At 45.3% G+C, this 15,147-nt stretch overlaps 1 protein-coding gene across 1 annotated transcript in view; it reads left to right on the top strand.

Moving 5' to 3' along the window:
• SLCO3A1 (solute carrier organic anion transporter family member 3A1) overlaps positions 1 to 15,147 on the top strand; it is a 321,497-nt gene that overhangs the window by 264,791 nt on the left and 41,559 nt on the right. The window contains 2 exon segments of the mRNA XM_033188916.1: positions 8,459 to 8,623; positions 13,989 to 14,187. Coding sequence (XP_033044807.1) covers positions 8,459 to 8,623; positions 13,989 to 14,187 — 364 coding nt within the window.

The following is a 15,147-nucleotide window of genomic DNA, read 5'->3' as shown; positions in this document are numbered from 1 at the left end:
TCTGTGGCCACTTGGCTAATGCTTCCAGAATACAGGGTAGAAAGTGGAGAGGCTCACAGGAGGTTCAAATGGATGAACTGAGGACCAGAGAGAGGGGACTTGGAGATACTAGCTTAAAGACTGTAGCATTTCACCCCAATCTGGAAGGATGAGCAGGATCCCCGTGGATGGAGAGAGAAGAACTTTGGGATGGGGGACAGGGATAAGCAGAGACACATGGACAGGAATGCCCAAGACATTACTGGGAGCTAGACGTCTGGTTTTAGAAAAGCTCATGCTAGGAGGCAGACTAGGGGCTGCTTCCTCACCAGCAGTTCCTGGTTTCTGAAACTGCTCATGGAGGCTTTTGTGAAATTATGAATGAGTTACTGAAAGCCTTAGCATTGCCCTTCTGAAGTATCTGGACTTTATCTGAGGAGCCCTTGTTTCCAGCCAGGAGTTTGAGTCGGCACCTGTGGAGTTTCTTGAACCACCCTGTGTGTGGGCCACAGCCCAGGAATTCTGATTCCGTGGGTAGAGAAGAGGTCCAAGCATCTGAATGTTTTCAAAGCCCCCTAGATGATTCTATGTGAACTCCCAATTGCAAATGAATGCCAGAAGCAATGGGGGTTCGTTGAGTGGCCTCCTCTGGGGGCCAACAGGTCAGAGCTGGTCCTCCTGCATTTGTACAGGCACGGGACATGTAATGGCAGGGGACTCACTCAACGAATAAGCTTGGGACACTGTAGACACTGTGATCCTCGTGGAGATTCATAAGTGATATATTAGCACATGAAGGCTCTGAGAAGGCCTGCTGTAAACTCAACACTTGAGGCAATAACATCAGGAACTCTAGGCTTAAAGATGGGCATTTATGTCCATTGGGTATTTCACCCCCACTGTTTCTTTGTGAATGTCAGTATTTCTCTTACAGACTTTCCAGGGTGAATGCCCCCATTGTTAGAATTTTCATGAATGCCAAATGCAGTCAGCCTTGCTGCCACAGAGGTGGGCCACCACTCTCTCAGAGAAGGTTCTTAGGGGCTGGCCAGGAGCAGTGAAAGCGGCTGTTTGCTTACAAAAAGACTATTCCCTTAGTCTTTTTCTCTCTGCTGCCTCTGACCTGGAAAGACACCATGTCGAGTCTGAATAAGACGATGCTACCTCCCAGGCTCCTTTCTTCATCTCTGTGATCTTGAGTGGAGCCTGCGCTTTTCTGACTTCACACTCCGGAGGGACAGAAATGACTGGGGTGACGCCACCTTGGAGCTGCAGCTTGCAGGAAGCTAACTGGGCCTCTGCAGACACTTGCTTCGTGCTTTAAACTGTCTAATGGGTAGCCACACGATTCTTTTTCTCTTGGGCCTTCTTGGTGGGGTTATGAAGCGTTGGTGACTTTAAAGGAATCAATAGAGTTGATGGGGGAGTTATCCTAGCCAGCCTGCACCCAGCCAATATTGGGATTTCATTCTCAACGCTCATTTCTGGTGCTGATCATTTCTTATTTGTTCACTCAAGCCACGAGCTTTTCTGTGCAAAGTTAGCACTACTCTGTGCCTCTTACCTCCAGAGGATGGTCAAAAGGAAACCCGGTCGCTGCTTCTCTCAAACCTGCAATGAGAAGGTGCTAGGAAGCGCTCCCCTGGGGTCCTCAATAGCCCAGGGCAGAGGTTAGGAGGCAACTTCATCCAAATCAGTGAAACCACATTGGTTCTGAACCTGGAGCCGGAGGCTGCCCCATCTGGGGCCAGTGTGTGGCAGGCACTTGCTTTTAGAAGACTCTCAGACGCTGCAGGCCTCCTCTCCCTCCTGGGCTTTCCTCCACCCCTATGCAAGGGAATGGCTTAGATACCTCCAGAATCGACAGTGTAAATGAAGAAGAGACTGACGTTCTGGATTTCTGGCCCCATAGGCCAGGAGTTTGAGTCAGCATCACCTATGGAGTTTCTTGAGCCATCCTGTGTGTGGGCCACAGCCCAGGAATTCTGATTCTGTGGGTAAAGAAGGGGTCCAAGCATCTGGATGTTTTCAAAGCCCCCTAGATGATTCTATGTGAACTCCCAATTGCACATGAATGCCAGAAACCATGGGGGTTCTTTGACCTCCTCTGGGGGCAACAGGTCAGAACTGGTCCTCCTGCATCTGTGCAGACAGGTGACATGTATTGGCAGGAGACTGACTTACCAAATAAGCTCACCCTGACTGTAGAAGCAAGGGTCTAAATGTGTTTCCACCCGGACAGTGAACCTGTGGAATGTCACTAATGGTTTGTTCATAAGTTTGTTTCTGTTGCCTCAAAGTTTCTTAAGAGGCTATAACAGTTAACCCTTCAAAGCTCTGCGATTCATTCATTCATTTCTAAATTTATTTATTAGATTCTTTAAGACACCTTGAGTTTGTTAAGCGTCTGCTCTTACTGGGCATGGTGCTCACATCTAATGATGGAGCTGATCCATCCTTGCTCCTAGGTGGCTTCTGGCTTGTGAGAAGAGAAGGACTCGGGCAAGGGCATCCAGTGGGGGGCTTAAGCCTGCACGGGGCACATCAGCAACCAACGCGGTGGTTGCTAAACTGATGCTGTTCCATGACACTATTTTTCCTAGGAGTCACCCCACCTTGGATTCACACCTGTACTTCCATCACAGTATTTTTCTACATCTTTATTATTTCTTCCTCTTTCCCTTTTAAGTTATGATTTGAAGACTATCATTTATTTCATCTAAGCTCTCCCTGCCTCTCTGTTCTCTCTTTCCTGTGGGTCTCATTTGTTGGGAAGCTCCTCATGGCAACTCAACATTCAGAAAAACAACTTTTATAGATTCAGGTCTCCACAAAATACCTGAATGTTAAGAATGTGGACTTTGGAGCTCAGGCTGACCTTAGTTCAAATCCACTCTCCCTCACCTCCCAGCTCTGCATTCTTGGGCAAGGTGGAATTTACAGCCTCTCAATGAAGCCTTGGTTTTCTCATGTCAGGAATGATGATGTTAAGATGACCTGCTGTTGTAACGCTTGTGAGAATTAAATGAAAAGCCCTTAGCACAGTGCCCCATCAAACACTGGTAACCCAAAAAGCATTGGCTACCATTGTAATTACTGAGCAGTTGCATGCATTAGCTTCATCTCCCCTTCTTGGGAGCCCTGACAGTGGTGTGTTGACAGCAATGTTATCAAAGGAAAAGAAAGTCAAGGCCAACTTCAGTAGAGAGATTAAAAGCAGAAATACACCGAGAGTCCAGCAGGTACACTGAGCCCCACAGTAACCACTGCCTGGAGCAACTTCAATTCCAGGGAATTGGACATGGAAACCAAGGCCATGGACAAGTACATTGTTTCCTGACCTGGCCTGCTGCCTGGCCTTCTGGAGGTGGGAGCTCTTGTCGACCACAGAGATGGCCTGGGAACTAAGTCCAGCCCACCTTCTCCATGGCTGTGGCTGCCCCACCCCACGCTCTTTCCCTTCTCTGCTAGCTCACCAAGCAGCACACACACATACATCTGCAGCAAGCCGTGTATCCCCATGGCTCTGAGGAACACTACACATGACAAGGAGCCTCAGGGTTTCCTCCCTGACTTAACCATGGATCACTTCTTTTGTATTAATTATGATTCGTACTGAGCTCACACTCGTGTGCCAGAGACACCGGGCCACATGCTTTACACACTTTGGGTCTCATTTCATCTTTATAGCAGTCTGTGGGATGGAGTTCTGTGCTCCAGTCACTTCCACATCTACTAAAGCCTTGAAGCCAGAATTCAAATCCCCATTACCTGACTCCTGGTCTAAGAACCTTAGACCAGGTTCTTAGCCATTATTTTATACAACATCATTCAGCAAAACCATTTCTACAGTACAAGCCTCCTCTTTCAGCTCTATAATTCTTTCTTCCTTTTATTAATATTTCTCCCTCCCTCTCTTTCCTAGTTCTCTTCCCACAAAAAAAAAAAAAAAAAGACTAAGTCCCAGGTACATCCCCAAATGCCAGATCTGGTCATTTTCCCCAACCTAAGTAGAATTTTTTTTATTATTATTATTGCTATTACTATCAGTATTTCTTAGAATTAAGCTGCACCTTTGACTACCAGGAGTAGCCTGCATGCTTAATCTTCAAACCAGGAGCAGCTCAGAAGCCAGACCAGAATAGCATACTGGTTACAAGCACATGCCATGGCAGCAGGTACCAGGGTTTGAGTTTCTGCTGTGCTGCTCTAACCATGGGACCCCCCTGCCTCAGTTTTTTCATCTGTAAATGGGGGATTTAATAGTTCCAAGATCACAGGTTTGATGTGAGCAGATATGTAAGCATTTAGAACTGCATTTTTGCACAAAGGAAATGCTCTGTCAACGTTAGTTTTCATGACTCCTCTAAAATCTGCCTTTCTCCATCCTGAAGGACCTGTAAGTTTCCAAGAACCCTTAATCCTACAGGAATCTCTTTTGAAGACTAGTAGTAGAAAACCTGTTTTCCCTAGAGACCGCTCTCCTGCCGCTCTTTCCAATTTTGTTCATCTTGCTGGTGACAGTACCAGGCTCCTAGTGAGAGCTGAAAAGGTTTCTCCAGCTGGTGAGGCTGCATAATTCAAGCCAGCCTACCTCCCACCTCCAGCTCCCAAGTTCTGAGGCTAAATCGGTAGGTGGGGGGTACATGGCTAAGAGAGTCTGTAGATGTTTAATGGCCTGGTGTGGCCTTGGTTCACCAGTTTCTGTTTGCCTGGGTCACCCCATTAGCTGCTGCCTCCTTAAAAAGTCAGAATTTTATAGGCTTAACAATCTATTTGAATGAAAAAGCTTGAAGCACAGGGTTGGCCCTAGGACCAAGCTAATTAATAGCCCTTCTAAAACTGGGGTTTTGGAAGGTAGGCTGAACCTTTGAAAAGCAATCATCTTTTGAGGGTACTACAAGTGATTGCAACAAAACTGGGGATGGGAGGAAGAATCTGGAAGGAAATAGCGAACCCAAGAGGAAACTCATTTCTGGAGGCAAATTGCCTTGGTAGAGGGGTAAAAAAAGGAATGTTCTTCATGCAAGTAAGGCCCACTGAGGCTTCTTCAAGTCAAACGATTCAGTCAGATCATTCTCAAATCTAATGATTTTTCACATCTAATTCAAGGAGAAATTAGTTATTAGATATTAAGACAAAAGCAGGCAGACTCCTATCTTGACAAGGAATCCTTCCCACTGAAGTGGAATTATCTCCAGAATAATTAAATTGCTTGCTGAAGTATAAAAGTATTCCATTAACCAGAGTTGCCTTCGTTGAACAGTGCCTTCTTCATCGCCAAACAAATCATGGTGACTCTGAACAAGGACAGGGAGATACCAGGACCTAAATAGATAATGTGATCACACTGAAATCATCATCAGTGTCATTTCTGAGCCAAAGAGCAAAGTTGCTAATCAGCAAATGCTGGAGATATCAGCCCGGCAGCAGTTTTACTTGTGATCAAGCGTGGCTGTGGTGCTTTATTCTTCGGGAATCCTAGACTCTGAAGATTCTGGACGAAAGAAAATGAAGGCTACAGTGAAAGCATGGCAGAGGATCATTTTCCTGGAATGTCCCCAACCTGCCTATTTGACATTGGCAATGTTTCCAGAATTTAGATATCTTTATTCCAAAAGAGCACTGTGATGCAGAAATGGCGTTATTACTTGCCAAAACATATAAACCGCCAGGACATTCAAAGGTATTCATTACAAGGAGGCACTGTTATAACCTGATGTGATCCATACTGTTCTCACTATATTGTGAAACTTATTGTTCTGTGGCATGACCAACAGGTCTCTTGCCATGGGTACACTACACCATCACAGCATGCCACACGCTATAGCAAATCAGCTTTCACTCATTAGTAGTGATTTATGAGGATAGAGTTTTAACATCCAAGGGGCTTCTGTACATGAAGATAAATGCTTACCTCACTGTCCTCTGTTTAAGCGCAATGAATTCATCTATATCTGTTGAACAATCCACATATTTAAATAATTCACAGTCAGGATTCCTCTAAATATTTGTACCATACTTTAAACATAATGTGGATTTAACACAGGAAAATTTCCCAACATTTACATATAGGTGTTATAAAGGTAAACACTTCTAAATATTTATTTGAAGTGATATTTCTAAAAATTCAGATGATGGTAAATGTTTTAAACCCTGTAAAAATAGACAAAATACACACATAAAGGCCAGTACACTTAAAATCAAGGAGGGTATAAGTGTATTAATACCATGGACTTAAAGTTGTTTTCTTATTATCTTTATTCTTATTCATACCCTTTTAAAAGTGTTATTTTTATTTGTGCATTGATTTAATCAGAGAGTTGCCTCCTAAGGTTTCAGGAATTTTACAAGGAACCACCACAGAACAGCCAAGGCCACCAGCTCTGGTTATCATCTAGTTATGACATAGAATTCGGTTGCTCAGGCTTTGCCAATTCCAAGCTTTTGGTCATCTGACTCAGTCCATTTGCATAACTAAGTTCTTTGTGTTATGTCAAAGAACACTTAGATGCCTATCTTCTATGTAGATTTTCATCCTTGAAACTTGATACCATTCCTAGAAATGATAAATTCTAAGTTTTGTATACCTGCCAGTTCTTGACTTATTGAGCTTGTCTGTTAACATTAAAAACGTATGCATCCCCTATTATTATTTTATTCTAATTAGTTGGGCCATTTAGAGGTTTCATCTCTTAGGAGATGAGATTGAGCCTGTATAATTAGCTCGCTTCTTTAGGACAGCTGGCTAATTCTTCACCTTGGAATGCAGTGTGAGACTCCCTGCCCACCTGTTTATTTTGCATGCCACCACGGCACTGATCAGTTTTTCCTAGATGTGGTGTAGTACCTGCTTCCTCTGGGACTCTGTGTTTTATCTGTTCTGTTTGTATAGGTGGAAACCAGTAAACTGCATGTCAGATATTCCACACTTTATGATTGCAGCAGCACAGACTTCCCCTAACTAGTTTCTGGGATACCACCTCTATAATTTTTGCCTTATTTGCATTCCACCTGAACCATTATGCACCTAAGACTTCTCTTTAAATAACTTTAAATCTACTTACTTTTTGTAACCTAGCAGTGTCTTAAGCCATAACAGCCATGAAACCACACATTAGATGTATCAGCTGTATTTCAGCTTTGTTGTAAGGACACATTAAATCATGGCACAAATATTGAAATGACAGGGTTGTCCTGGTGCCCCAAAGCTCTCTTGCACACTGCCAGGATACAGCATACCATAATTTAGGAGACTTGGCTAAAGACTACATGCCAACGATTCTGATTGCTGGGAATATCCAAATAATGTGCTTGTTTTCAAAGGATTTTTAAAAAACGAATCTCCTATTTTAAAAGCACCAATATAAGGGGAAGTCTTAGTGGTGTATGAAACCACATGCTTTAAGAAAAATAAAGTAAATAAAGAAAGAATGAAATACAAGACCTCAACAATTCCTGCTTTCCTGCTCTGTCATTATTTAAAGTGGTACATGAACCTCAGAGCACTTTTGCCCATCATCAGCTCTCATAGAAGCCCTGAGCACCTGGACTGGGTGGGAGGCTTCTTCTAGGGTAGACCGGCTGATGAGAATAGACCCCCTAGGGAGAAGGGAACACATTCAGCAAAGATCTACAGGAAGAGCATTCTTGTATAGGGAAGACCCCCAAGGACAAAGACCTGGGTGGGGTGGACCTGGGTACAGGCGAGAAATAGCAAGAGCCACTGGGGCTAGACTGGAGGGTGGGAAGAGGAAGAGCTAGGGGGTGTGATCAGATCACTGAGGGGTAGACCTCAGGCCATGGCACAGCGTATGGATTTTGACCATTCCAGGGTTTTGAGAAGGAAACTGATTTGAGCTGATCTCACTGACTGCTACCCAGGGAATGATTATATTGGATCAAGAGTGAAAACTAAGACCCCAGTTGGGTGGCTCTGGTGGTCTTCAAGTGAGAGGTGATGGAAACTTTTGCCAGAGAGGTAGCCATGAAGATGGCAAGAAGCGGTTTGATTAGGCATGTACACATTTTGGAGAGCACAAGAATTTCATATCTTTCTTGAAACTGTTAAGTATATTTTCTTAACACACATCTATATAGATCCATCAACAGGTATATTGACATATACTTAAATATATTGATATTTATAATTTATTTTATACACACACACACCTTCTGAGATTGCTTTAAAAAGTTTTTAATGTGTCTAGTGAGCTGTAAGAAAAGTCCTGGTATAGTCTCTCCTGTTTTAGTACATAGTAATTGGCATCATGTCAGTGTATACTTTGAAGCCAGAGATTGCACAATCATGGATGACTTATGGGGTGTAGATTTTGGCCTGAGCAACTGGGTGCCTCTGGATGCTGTTTGCTGAAATGGACAAGAGTGGGCCAAGAGGGGCCTCAGGAGCAGGAGGCTATAAGATGGGAGCACAGGGTGTGACCTTGACCCTGAATGTCTGCCTTCTCTCTCCCTGCAGTGATCCCAAAGGTCACCAAGCACCTGCTCTCAAACCCTGTGTTCACCTGCATCATCCTGGCCGCCTGCATGGAGATTGCAGTGGTGGCTGGCTTCGCTGCCTTCTTGGGGAAGTACCTGGAGCAGCAGTTTAACCTCACCACCTCTTCTGCCAACCAGCTGCTTGGTGAGTGTGTCTTCAGGCCCTCTGAGAGGGTCGGGGGAGGGTGTCCTGTGTTTACGGCACTAAGAATTTACTGAGCCCTGCTGAAGAACCCCACTCTGCTCTGGGCCTACAGCAACAAGATATATGTGGCCTCTGTGCACAAGGAATTTAAAGTGTATTCTCAGAGTAAGATTTGCCTGCCTGGAGCAATTGCTAAAAGCACATGATAATAAAGAGTGAAAATATAAAATGTACATTTGAGAGGCCAGTAAGTTGACAGATGGGTGTGAAATGGGAAATTGGGGGAAGATATGATGAAGAAGGATAAATCTGGAAAGGTTAGCAGGGTTTAGCCACATAAAGAAAGAATATTCTTGGCAGCATGAAACTCATAGTGAACACATACAGAGCTTGGAAGCCATACACTCCCCTACTCTTCCCTGTGCCCACAGCAGACATAACTAATGGATCATGACACTCCTTCTCCCCAAGGTCAGGCATGGCTTTACAGTTCTTTAAATCGTAGACTACAGGTTTCTACTTCCAATTGTTCGGAGTTGACATACTAAAGAAAACCAATTTGCACTCATGAGAAGCAGTGTTGTTTAGGCAGGGTGGGGAATGTGGTCCTGCAGTATGTCTTAGTTTGCTTTTTGTTTTGTGACAGTATATCATCCTTTACTTCAAATGACAGGAAGCTGCATTTGTTGAGTTAATCAGCTGAGATGTTGATCAGTAGTGGACACAACAGCAACAGAGACATAGCAGTTAAATGAGAGGGAAGAATCAACAATGGCTCTCAGGTTTCTGGCTTGGAGAGCTTGTGGTACCATTTGTAAAGACTGGAAATAACAAAGAAGAATCAGATCCGTGCAAAGTTTCTAGTTCAGACCTGAAGCTGTTGAGTGTGAGATGCCCACAGCATATCTAAGTGATGTCCAGTATTTAGCCGGGGGCTCAGGAGGGGTCTCTGGGATGATAATCTGTGTTATAGGTAGTAGTGGAGATTCAGTTGCCTCAGTAAATGGATGGTAGTTGAAGACATTGGAGTGGAATTTATGTAGGAAAAATGTGTAGAGTTAGAAAAAGATAGGTGAAACCCCAACCTGAAGAAATAGAGGAGTCTGCAGAGAAATTTAAGCAACAGCATCCAAAAGAAATGCAGAGAATGTGGATCATGGAAGTCAAGGGTGAGATGATTCCAAGAAGAAAGCAGCCATCTGCAATGTGAGCAGTCAAGCAAGGTGAGGGCCCAGATGTCCCAGTTGGCTTTAATGATGAGGATGGCTTGCAGCCTGTGTCAGGGCTGTGTTCCTGAAGTGGCAGTGGTGGCACCTGTTCTGTGGTGTGGAGAGCAGCCCATGAGAGGGAAGGAGTAGACAGTGAACACGGGACTTAGCCAGGGGTGAAAGGAGAGAAGACATGGCCTGTGGCATGTGTTGGAGTTGAGGGAGAGAGTGGTGACTATGTGGTTGCTGGGACAGGAAAGACTTGAGCAGGTTTCTCAGTGGAGGGAAAGGAGCCCACAGCTGGGGATTTGCAGGAGAGAGAGTGAATATTCTTACTTTATGTGACTGATTAAAACCTGCTAACCTTTCAAGATTTATCCTTCTTTATCATAGAAGAGTTTGCACGGAACTCCCTTTACAGAGGAGTTCACCTGTTCTCCTGAAAGAGCAGAGGGAGGGACATGTGATGGAAACTACTGAGAATGTGGTGATATGGCCAGGCGTGGGGGCAGCTACAGCTCCACAGACTTCATCTTCTCTGTAAAGTAGGAGTCAGATTGTCTGCTGAGAGGAAAGGGAAGGTGATGTTTTCTGATCTTCCCCTTTAAAACCTCCTGTCATGTCACAAGATGACCAAGAAAGAAACACAAAGGTGCTAACCATCATGAGTCATCAGAGAAATGTACATTGGAACCACAGTGAGATGCTGCTAAACGTCCACCAGACTGATAGCACCAAGTATTGGGGAGGATGTGGAGCCACTGGAACTCTCATACTCGGCCAGTGGGAATGCAAATTGGAAAACTCTTTGGCTGTGCCTAACAAAGCTAACCATATGTCTATGCCGTGACCTATCAGTTCCATTTCTGGTCATCTATCCAACAGAAATAAGTGTTTGTGTTCACTTATTTACGTAGCACATGTAATAATGTCCAGAGCTGTTTTATGCATAATAGACCCAAACTTGAAACAACCCAAATGTCCATAAACAGTAAAAATGGATAAATTATAGAATATTCTGTGGCAAACTATTACACAGAATGAGAAAGAAAGAACTTTGATACATGCCTCAATGTGGTTGAATCTCACAGAGTTGAAAGACATGAGACTCAAAAGAGCACATATTTAGATGAATTAAAAAGAGGAATAGTTAATTGAGGTGATAAGTAACCAGAATAGTGGTTACCCTTGGGGGAAGCTAACTGGGAGGCACACCAGGGTGCTTCCTGGGCTGCTAGAAATGTTCTAAGGTTAATCTAAGCTGTAGTTACAGGGGTGTGTACAGATGCAAAAGTTCATCAGGCTGTTCCCTTAAGCTCTGTGTATTTCACAGGACATAACATATCTCAGTTTAAAAGTAGGGCTGGCATGGTGGCTCATGCCTGTAATCCCAACACTTTGGGAGTCTGAGGCGGGTGGATCACCTGAGGTCAAGAGTTCAAGACCAGCCTGACCAACATGGTGAAAACCTGTCTCTACTAAAAATACAAAAATTAGCCAGGCGTGGTGGCACATGCCTGTAATCCCAGCTACTTGGGAGGCTGAGGCAGTAGAATCGCTTGAACCCGGGAAGTGGAAGTTGCAGTGAGCCGAGATCGCGCCATTGCACTCCAGCCTGGGGAACAAGAGCAAGACTTCGTCTTGAAAAATTAAATAAATAAAAAAAACAAAATAAAATGTAAAACCCTATCACAACAATATGGCCAGATTACCACCCAAGGTACCACAAGTCTTATGTTTTTCTTTTACACAAATAACACTCTACCACCCACCACTTGGTAAATTTTACCTCCAAGAGGTATTGGCAAAATGCAGTCAGCCTTTAATATCTGCCTGACAGAGACAGGGCAAAATATACCTCTTTATAATTAAAGTTGTAACTTCTTTGTTATCCCTGGGATCGCTCAGGTTTAGCCCTTCGGTGCCTGAAGAGTTTATCTCTCACCTGCTGACTCCTCTGCTGCTTTTTCTTCCATTTTGATTACATTTGCACAGTTGCTTCAACTTTGGGCCATGTTCTGTTTCAGAACAGATGCCTACGTCTTCTATCGACAAACAAATCAATAGTCTTCAGGGCAGAAGGTCAAAAAAACAGTTCTGCCTTATTGCAGCTTTTTGTCTCCCAGTGATTTCTGTCTGTTAGTGTGCTTGGCAGGAGGCACCTTCTCCTGCACTGGACAGTCCAGGCAAGCAGCACGGGTGCCCTCTGTGTGTGCCATGCCCTTGGTGACAGTACAGTCAGTGTGGACTCTGGAGGCCCTTCACCCCCTGCGAAGTCATCAGCAAATGGGGCAGAGCTCAGAGAAGAGCAACACAGGTGATTAAAGAGCTGGTGGTGTTGATTTGTGAGTGAAGGTAAAAAGGACTCAATCTGCATAGGTTAACGTACTGAGAATGGAATTTCGGGGAAGTTCTGATCACTGCCTCGAGTGTTAAGGACAGCACACACATCAGGGAGGGAGGGGGCTTGGAGAAAAGGTGTGAAAGCCTGTGATTGCCATGGTTACCATCCTTGACAGGTGACACCCCCACTGTCTCTGCTAGGACATGAAACAAAACACAGGCCTGCTTTCTGGGTGTGGGCATGTTGTCACTGATGTCCATTCACACAGATCCAATCTGTTCCTTAGCTCATTCATTCTGAAAATAATACTTGGATGCCCACTCCGTGCTGGGTACCATGCTAGACACAGAGAATCTAGGCTGGACTGAACAAGACAAAAAGGGTTTTTGTGCACAGGAAGGCTGTATCCTAGCAGAGAGAGAGAGAGCAAGAAACAAGAAACCCAAAAATAAATGAGGCTGCTTCAGAAAGCTGGGAGAGCCACAAAAACAGTATGGAATCTCAGGGTGGGGGTGCATGGATCTCGACAGAGAGTGGCCTGGGAAACCTGTCTGAAGAGGGTAGGGGCCAGCCAAGTAAACGCACTGGGCACGTGTCCCAGGAGAGGGAACTGCACGTGCAAAGCCTGGGGAACCCAAACTGTTTGGCCTGCCCCAGGGAGAGAAAGGAGGGACAGTGGCATGGTTGGGGTGGGCAGTGTGGCATGGGACAAGGATAAAGATGCACCCAGGAGCTGGCTTATGAGATCACTTCTATACAAAGGAAAGAAAACCAAGCACAGATATTCCAAGAGCAGTAGATGATAAAGAGATATTATATGTCATTTTAAGTATGACGTGTGCTATTTTCTTGCAGAGCTATACCCCCCTGATTATATTTTCTCACCCCAATATTAAAATTAATTTGCATTCCCTTAGCACATACCAGCTAGTTAATGTAGTCAATTGACCTAGAGGTCTGTTGATTGTCAAGAAGGCAGCCTAGACTGGAAAATTGGCCATGCGTAATCTACATGGTAGATAAATGACACGTGGCAATTGAAAGCTGAGTTTTAGATGAAATGAATCAGAATAGAGCAAAACCAACCCAGGAGCTTGGAACCCTTTGGTCCTTCTGAAATGCCATGGTTCTCTGCGAATCAGAAATAACAGGTTTATGGCCCTGCTGCCTTGCAGATAGCCCTGTGCAGGAGAGAGAAAGGAAAAAAATGTATATGCCATTTAGTCACCAAGAGCTACAAAACATATTGATTGATGCCACTTCCTGAGGGGTGGCAGAGCTGGTTCAGACTCTCTCTATGGCCTGGTGAATTCTGTGACCTTTAGGTTAAACAGCCTCCATATTTTCTGCAAAACCCTCCCTTCTGGCCTTATTAAGAAGACGGGGAGAAAAATCCCTAAATGATCTCCAGTCCCCTTCCCACGTCTCAAAAATGCACAGAGCACATCGCTGCTCCATGATATCTACTGTCCCAAAGGCATGTCTGTGTTCCCAGTCTGTCTGACTCCGTCTCTTCGTAGTCCCCTCTTAAGCTTGTGTTTCTCCTGAGGGTGCCCCACTTAGCAGGACAGGTGCATTGCACTTAGACTCATGAAACAGAGTTGCTTTATGTCTGTCTCTCCCAGTTCTCCATGAGCTCCCTCGGAGCATAAATCAGGCCCTTCCTAAAGACTTCAGGGTCCCATGGAAGCAGTGACACTGCAGTGGGGTCACTGGGCATTCACGGGACTCAGCCTCAGGCCTTCCACCCTCCCGTCTGTGGACTGGCCGCTCCTTCCCTATTCACAGCCCTGCCCCTCTGTCTTCCTTCCAGGGATGACTGCAATCCCGTGTGCTTGTCTGGGTATCTTCCTGGGCGGTCTTTTGGTGAAGAAGCTCAGCCTGTCTGCCCTGGGGGCCATTCGGATGGCCATGCTCGTCAACCTGGTGTCCACCGCTTGCTATGTCTCCTTCCTCTTCCTGGGCTGCGACACTGGCCCTGTGGCTGGGGTTACTGTTCCCTATGGAAACAAGTGAGTACTGGCAGTGTCTGCCGCCTTCCTGCCTGCTTAGGGACCCTAGCACTCTCCCTCCACAGTAGGTTGAGGGAGCCAGCTTTGTTCCTAGTGACCCGAGGAGAGGCATCAATGCTGCCTCTGCATCTTACTCTCCACGTTGGAGAATCAGTAGAACCCTCTGGGCTGAGAGAGCAGACCTTTCCACTCAAAGGCGGGGAAGCCCTGGGGGAGAAGAGAGACCATTTCCTCCCTAGCACACTCATATCACGAATTTTGGCATTTGACTTTAGGAAAACTGTGAAGATAGAAAATAAAAATTTTAGTTCAAAATTCAGCTCAAAATAAAAGAAAGAATTGATTTCAACAATTCCTTAAACTATCAGAAGCTGTCATTAGGCTCACATGGCAATTATAGGAGCTGGCCCATGGCAGGTATTTTTAAGTATAGCGGGGGAAAGGGAGAGAAAAAGGGAGGTGGAGGGAAGGGAGGGAGGAAGATAAGGAAGTTAGTTCTCATGGGACCACTTTTCTTTCTTCCTAGTTTTTATCCCAAGACTTGGGACTAGAGTCCAGTGAGAATTGCCCTTAGAGGGAATTATGGGGAGTCTTCAGCTATCCAGTGTCAATAGCTGTCCCCTTTTCCACATGGGACTGAGGCTGCCTTGGAAATCCAGCCTGGAGCATCGAGGCTGCAGCATGGCTGGCCTGCAGGTTACCAGTTTCTCTCTCCAGAGCCAGACTCTTCCTCCAAGCAGGCCACCCAGCCTGCTCCTACACTTGTGCCAGAAGATGCAGTGGAGCCAGAGCTTCTCTGCCACCCACAAAAGTGAGCAGGCAGAGTGGGAGAGCAGAGCAGAGGCAGCTTTCTGTATGTCTGTGCACAATCCAGGCACCGTATGCCCCTCCTTCCCCTTTACACCACCACGGGATTGCCCCTTCCAATCCCCACCCCAGCCTGGCCCTCGCTTCCTGTTC

Source organism: Trachypithecus francoisi, unplaced genomic scaffold (genome assembly GCF_009764315.1).
Source record: "Trachypithecus francoisi isolate TF-2019V2 unplaced genomic scaffold, Tfra_2.0 Lachesis_group3, whole genome shotgun sequence".
NCBI classification, from domain to species: domain Eukaryota; kingdom Metazoa; phylum Chordata; class Mammalia; order Primates; family Cercopithecidae; genus Trachypithecus; species Trachypithecus francoisi.
Note: the sequence above shows the minus strand (reverse complement) of the source record. Positions and strands in the feature narration are given on the sequence as shown.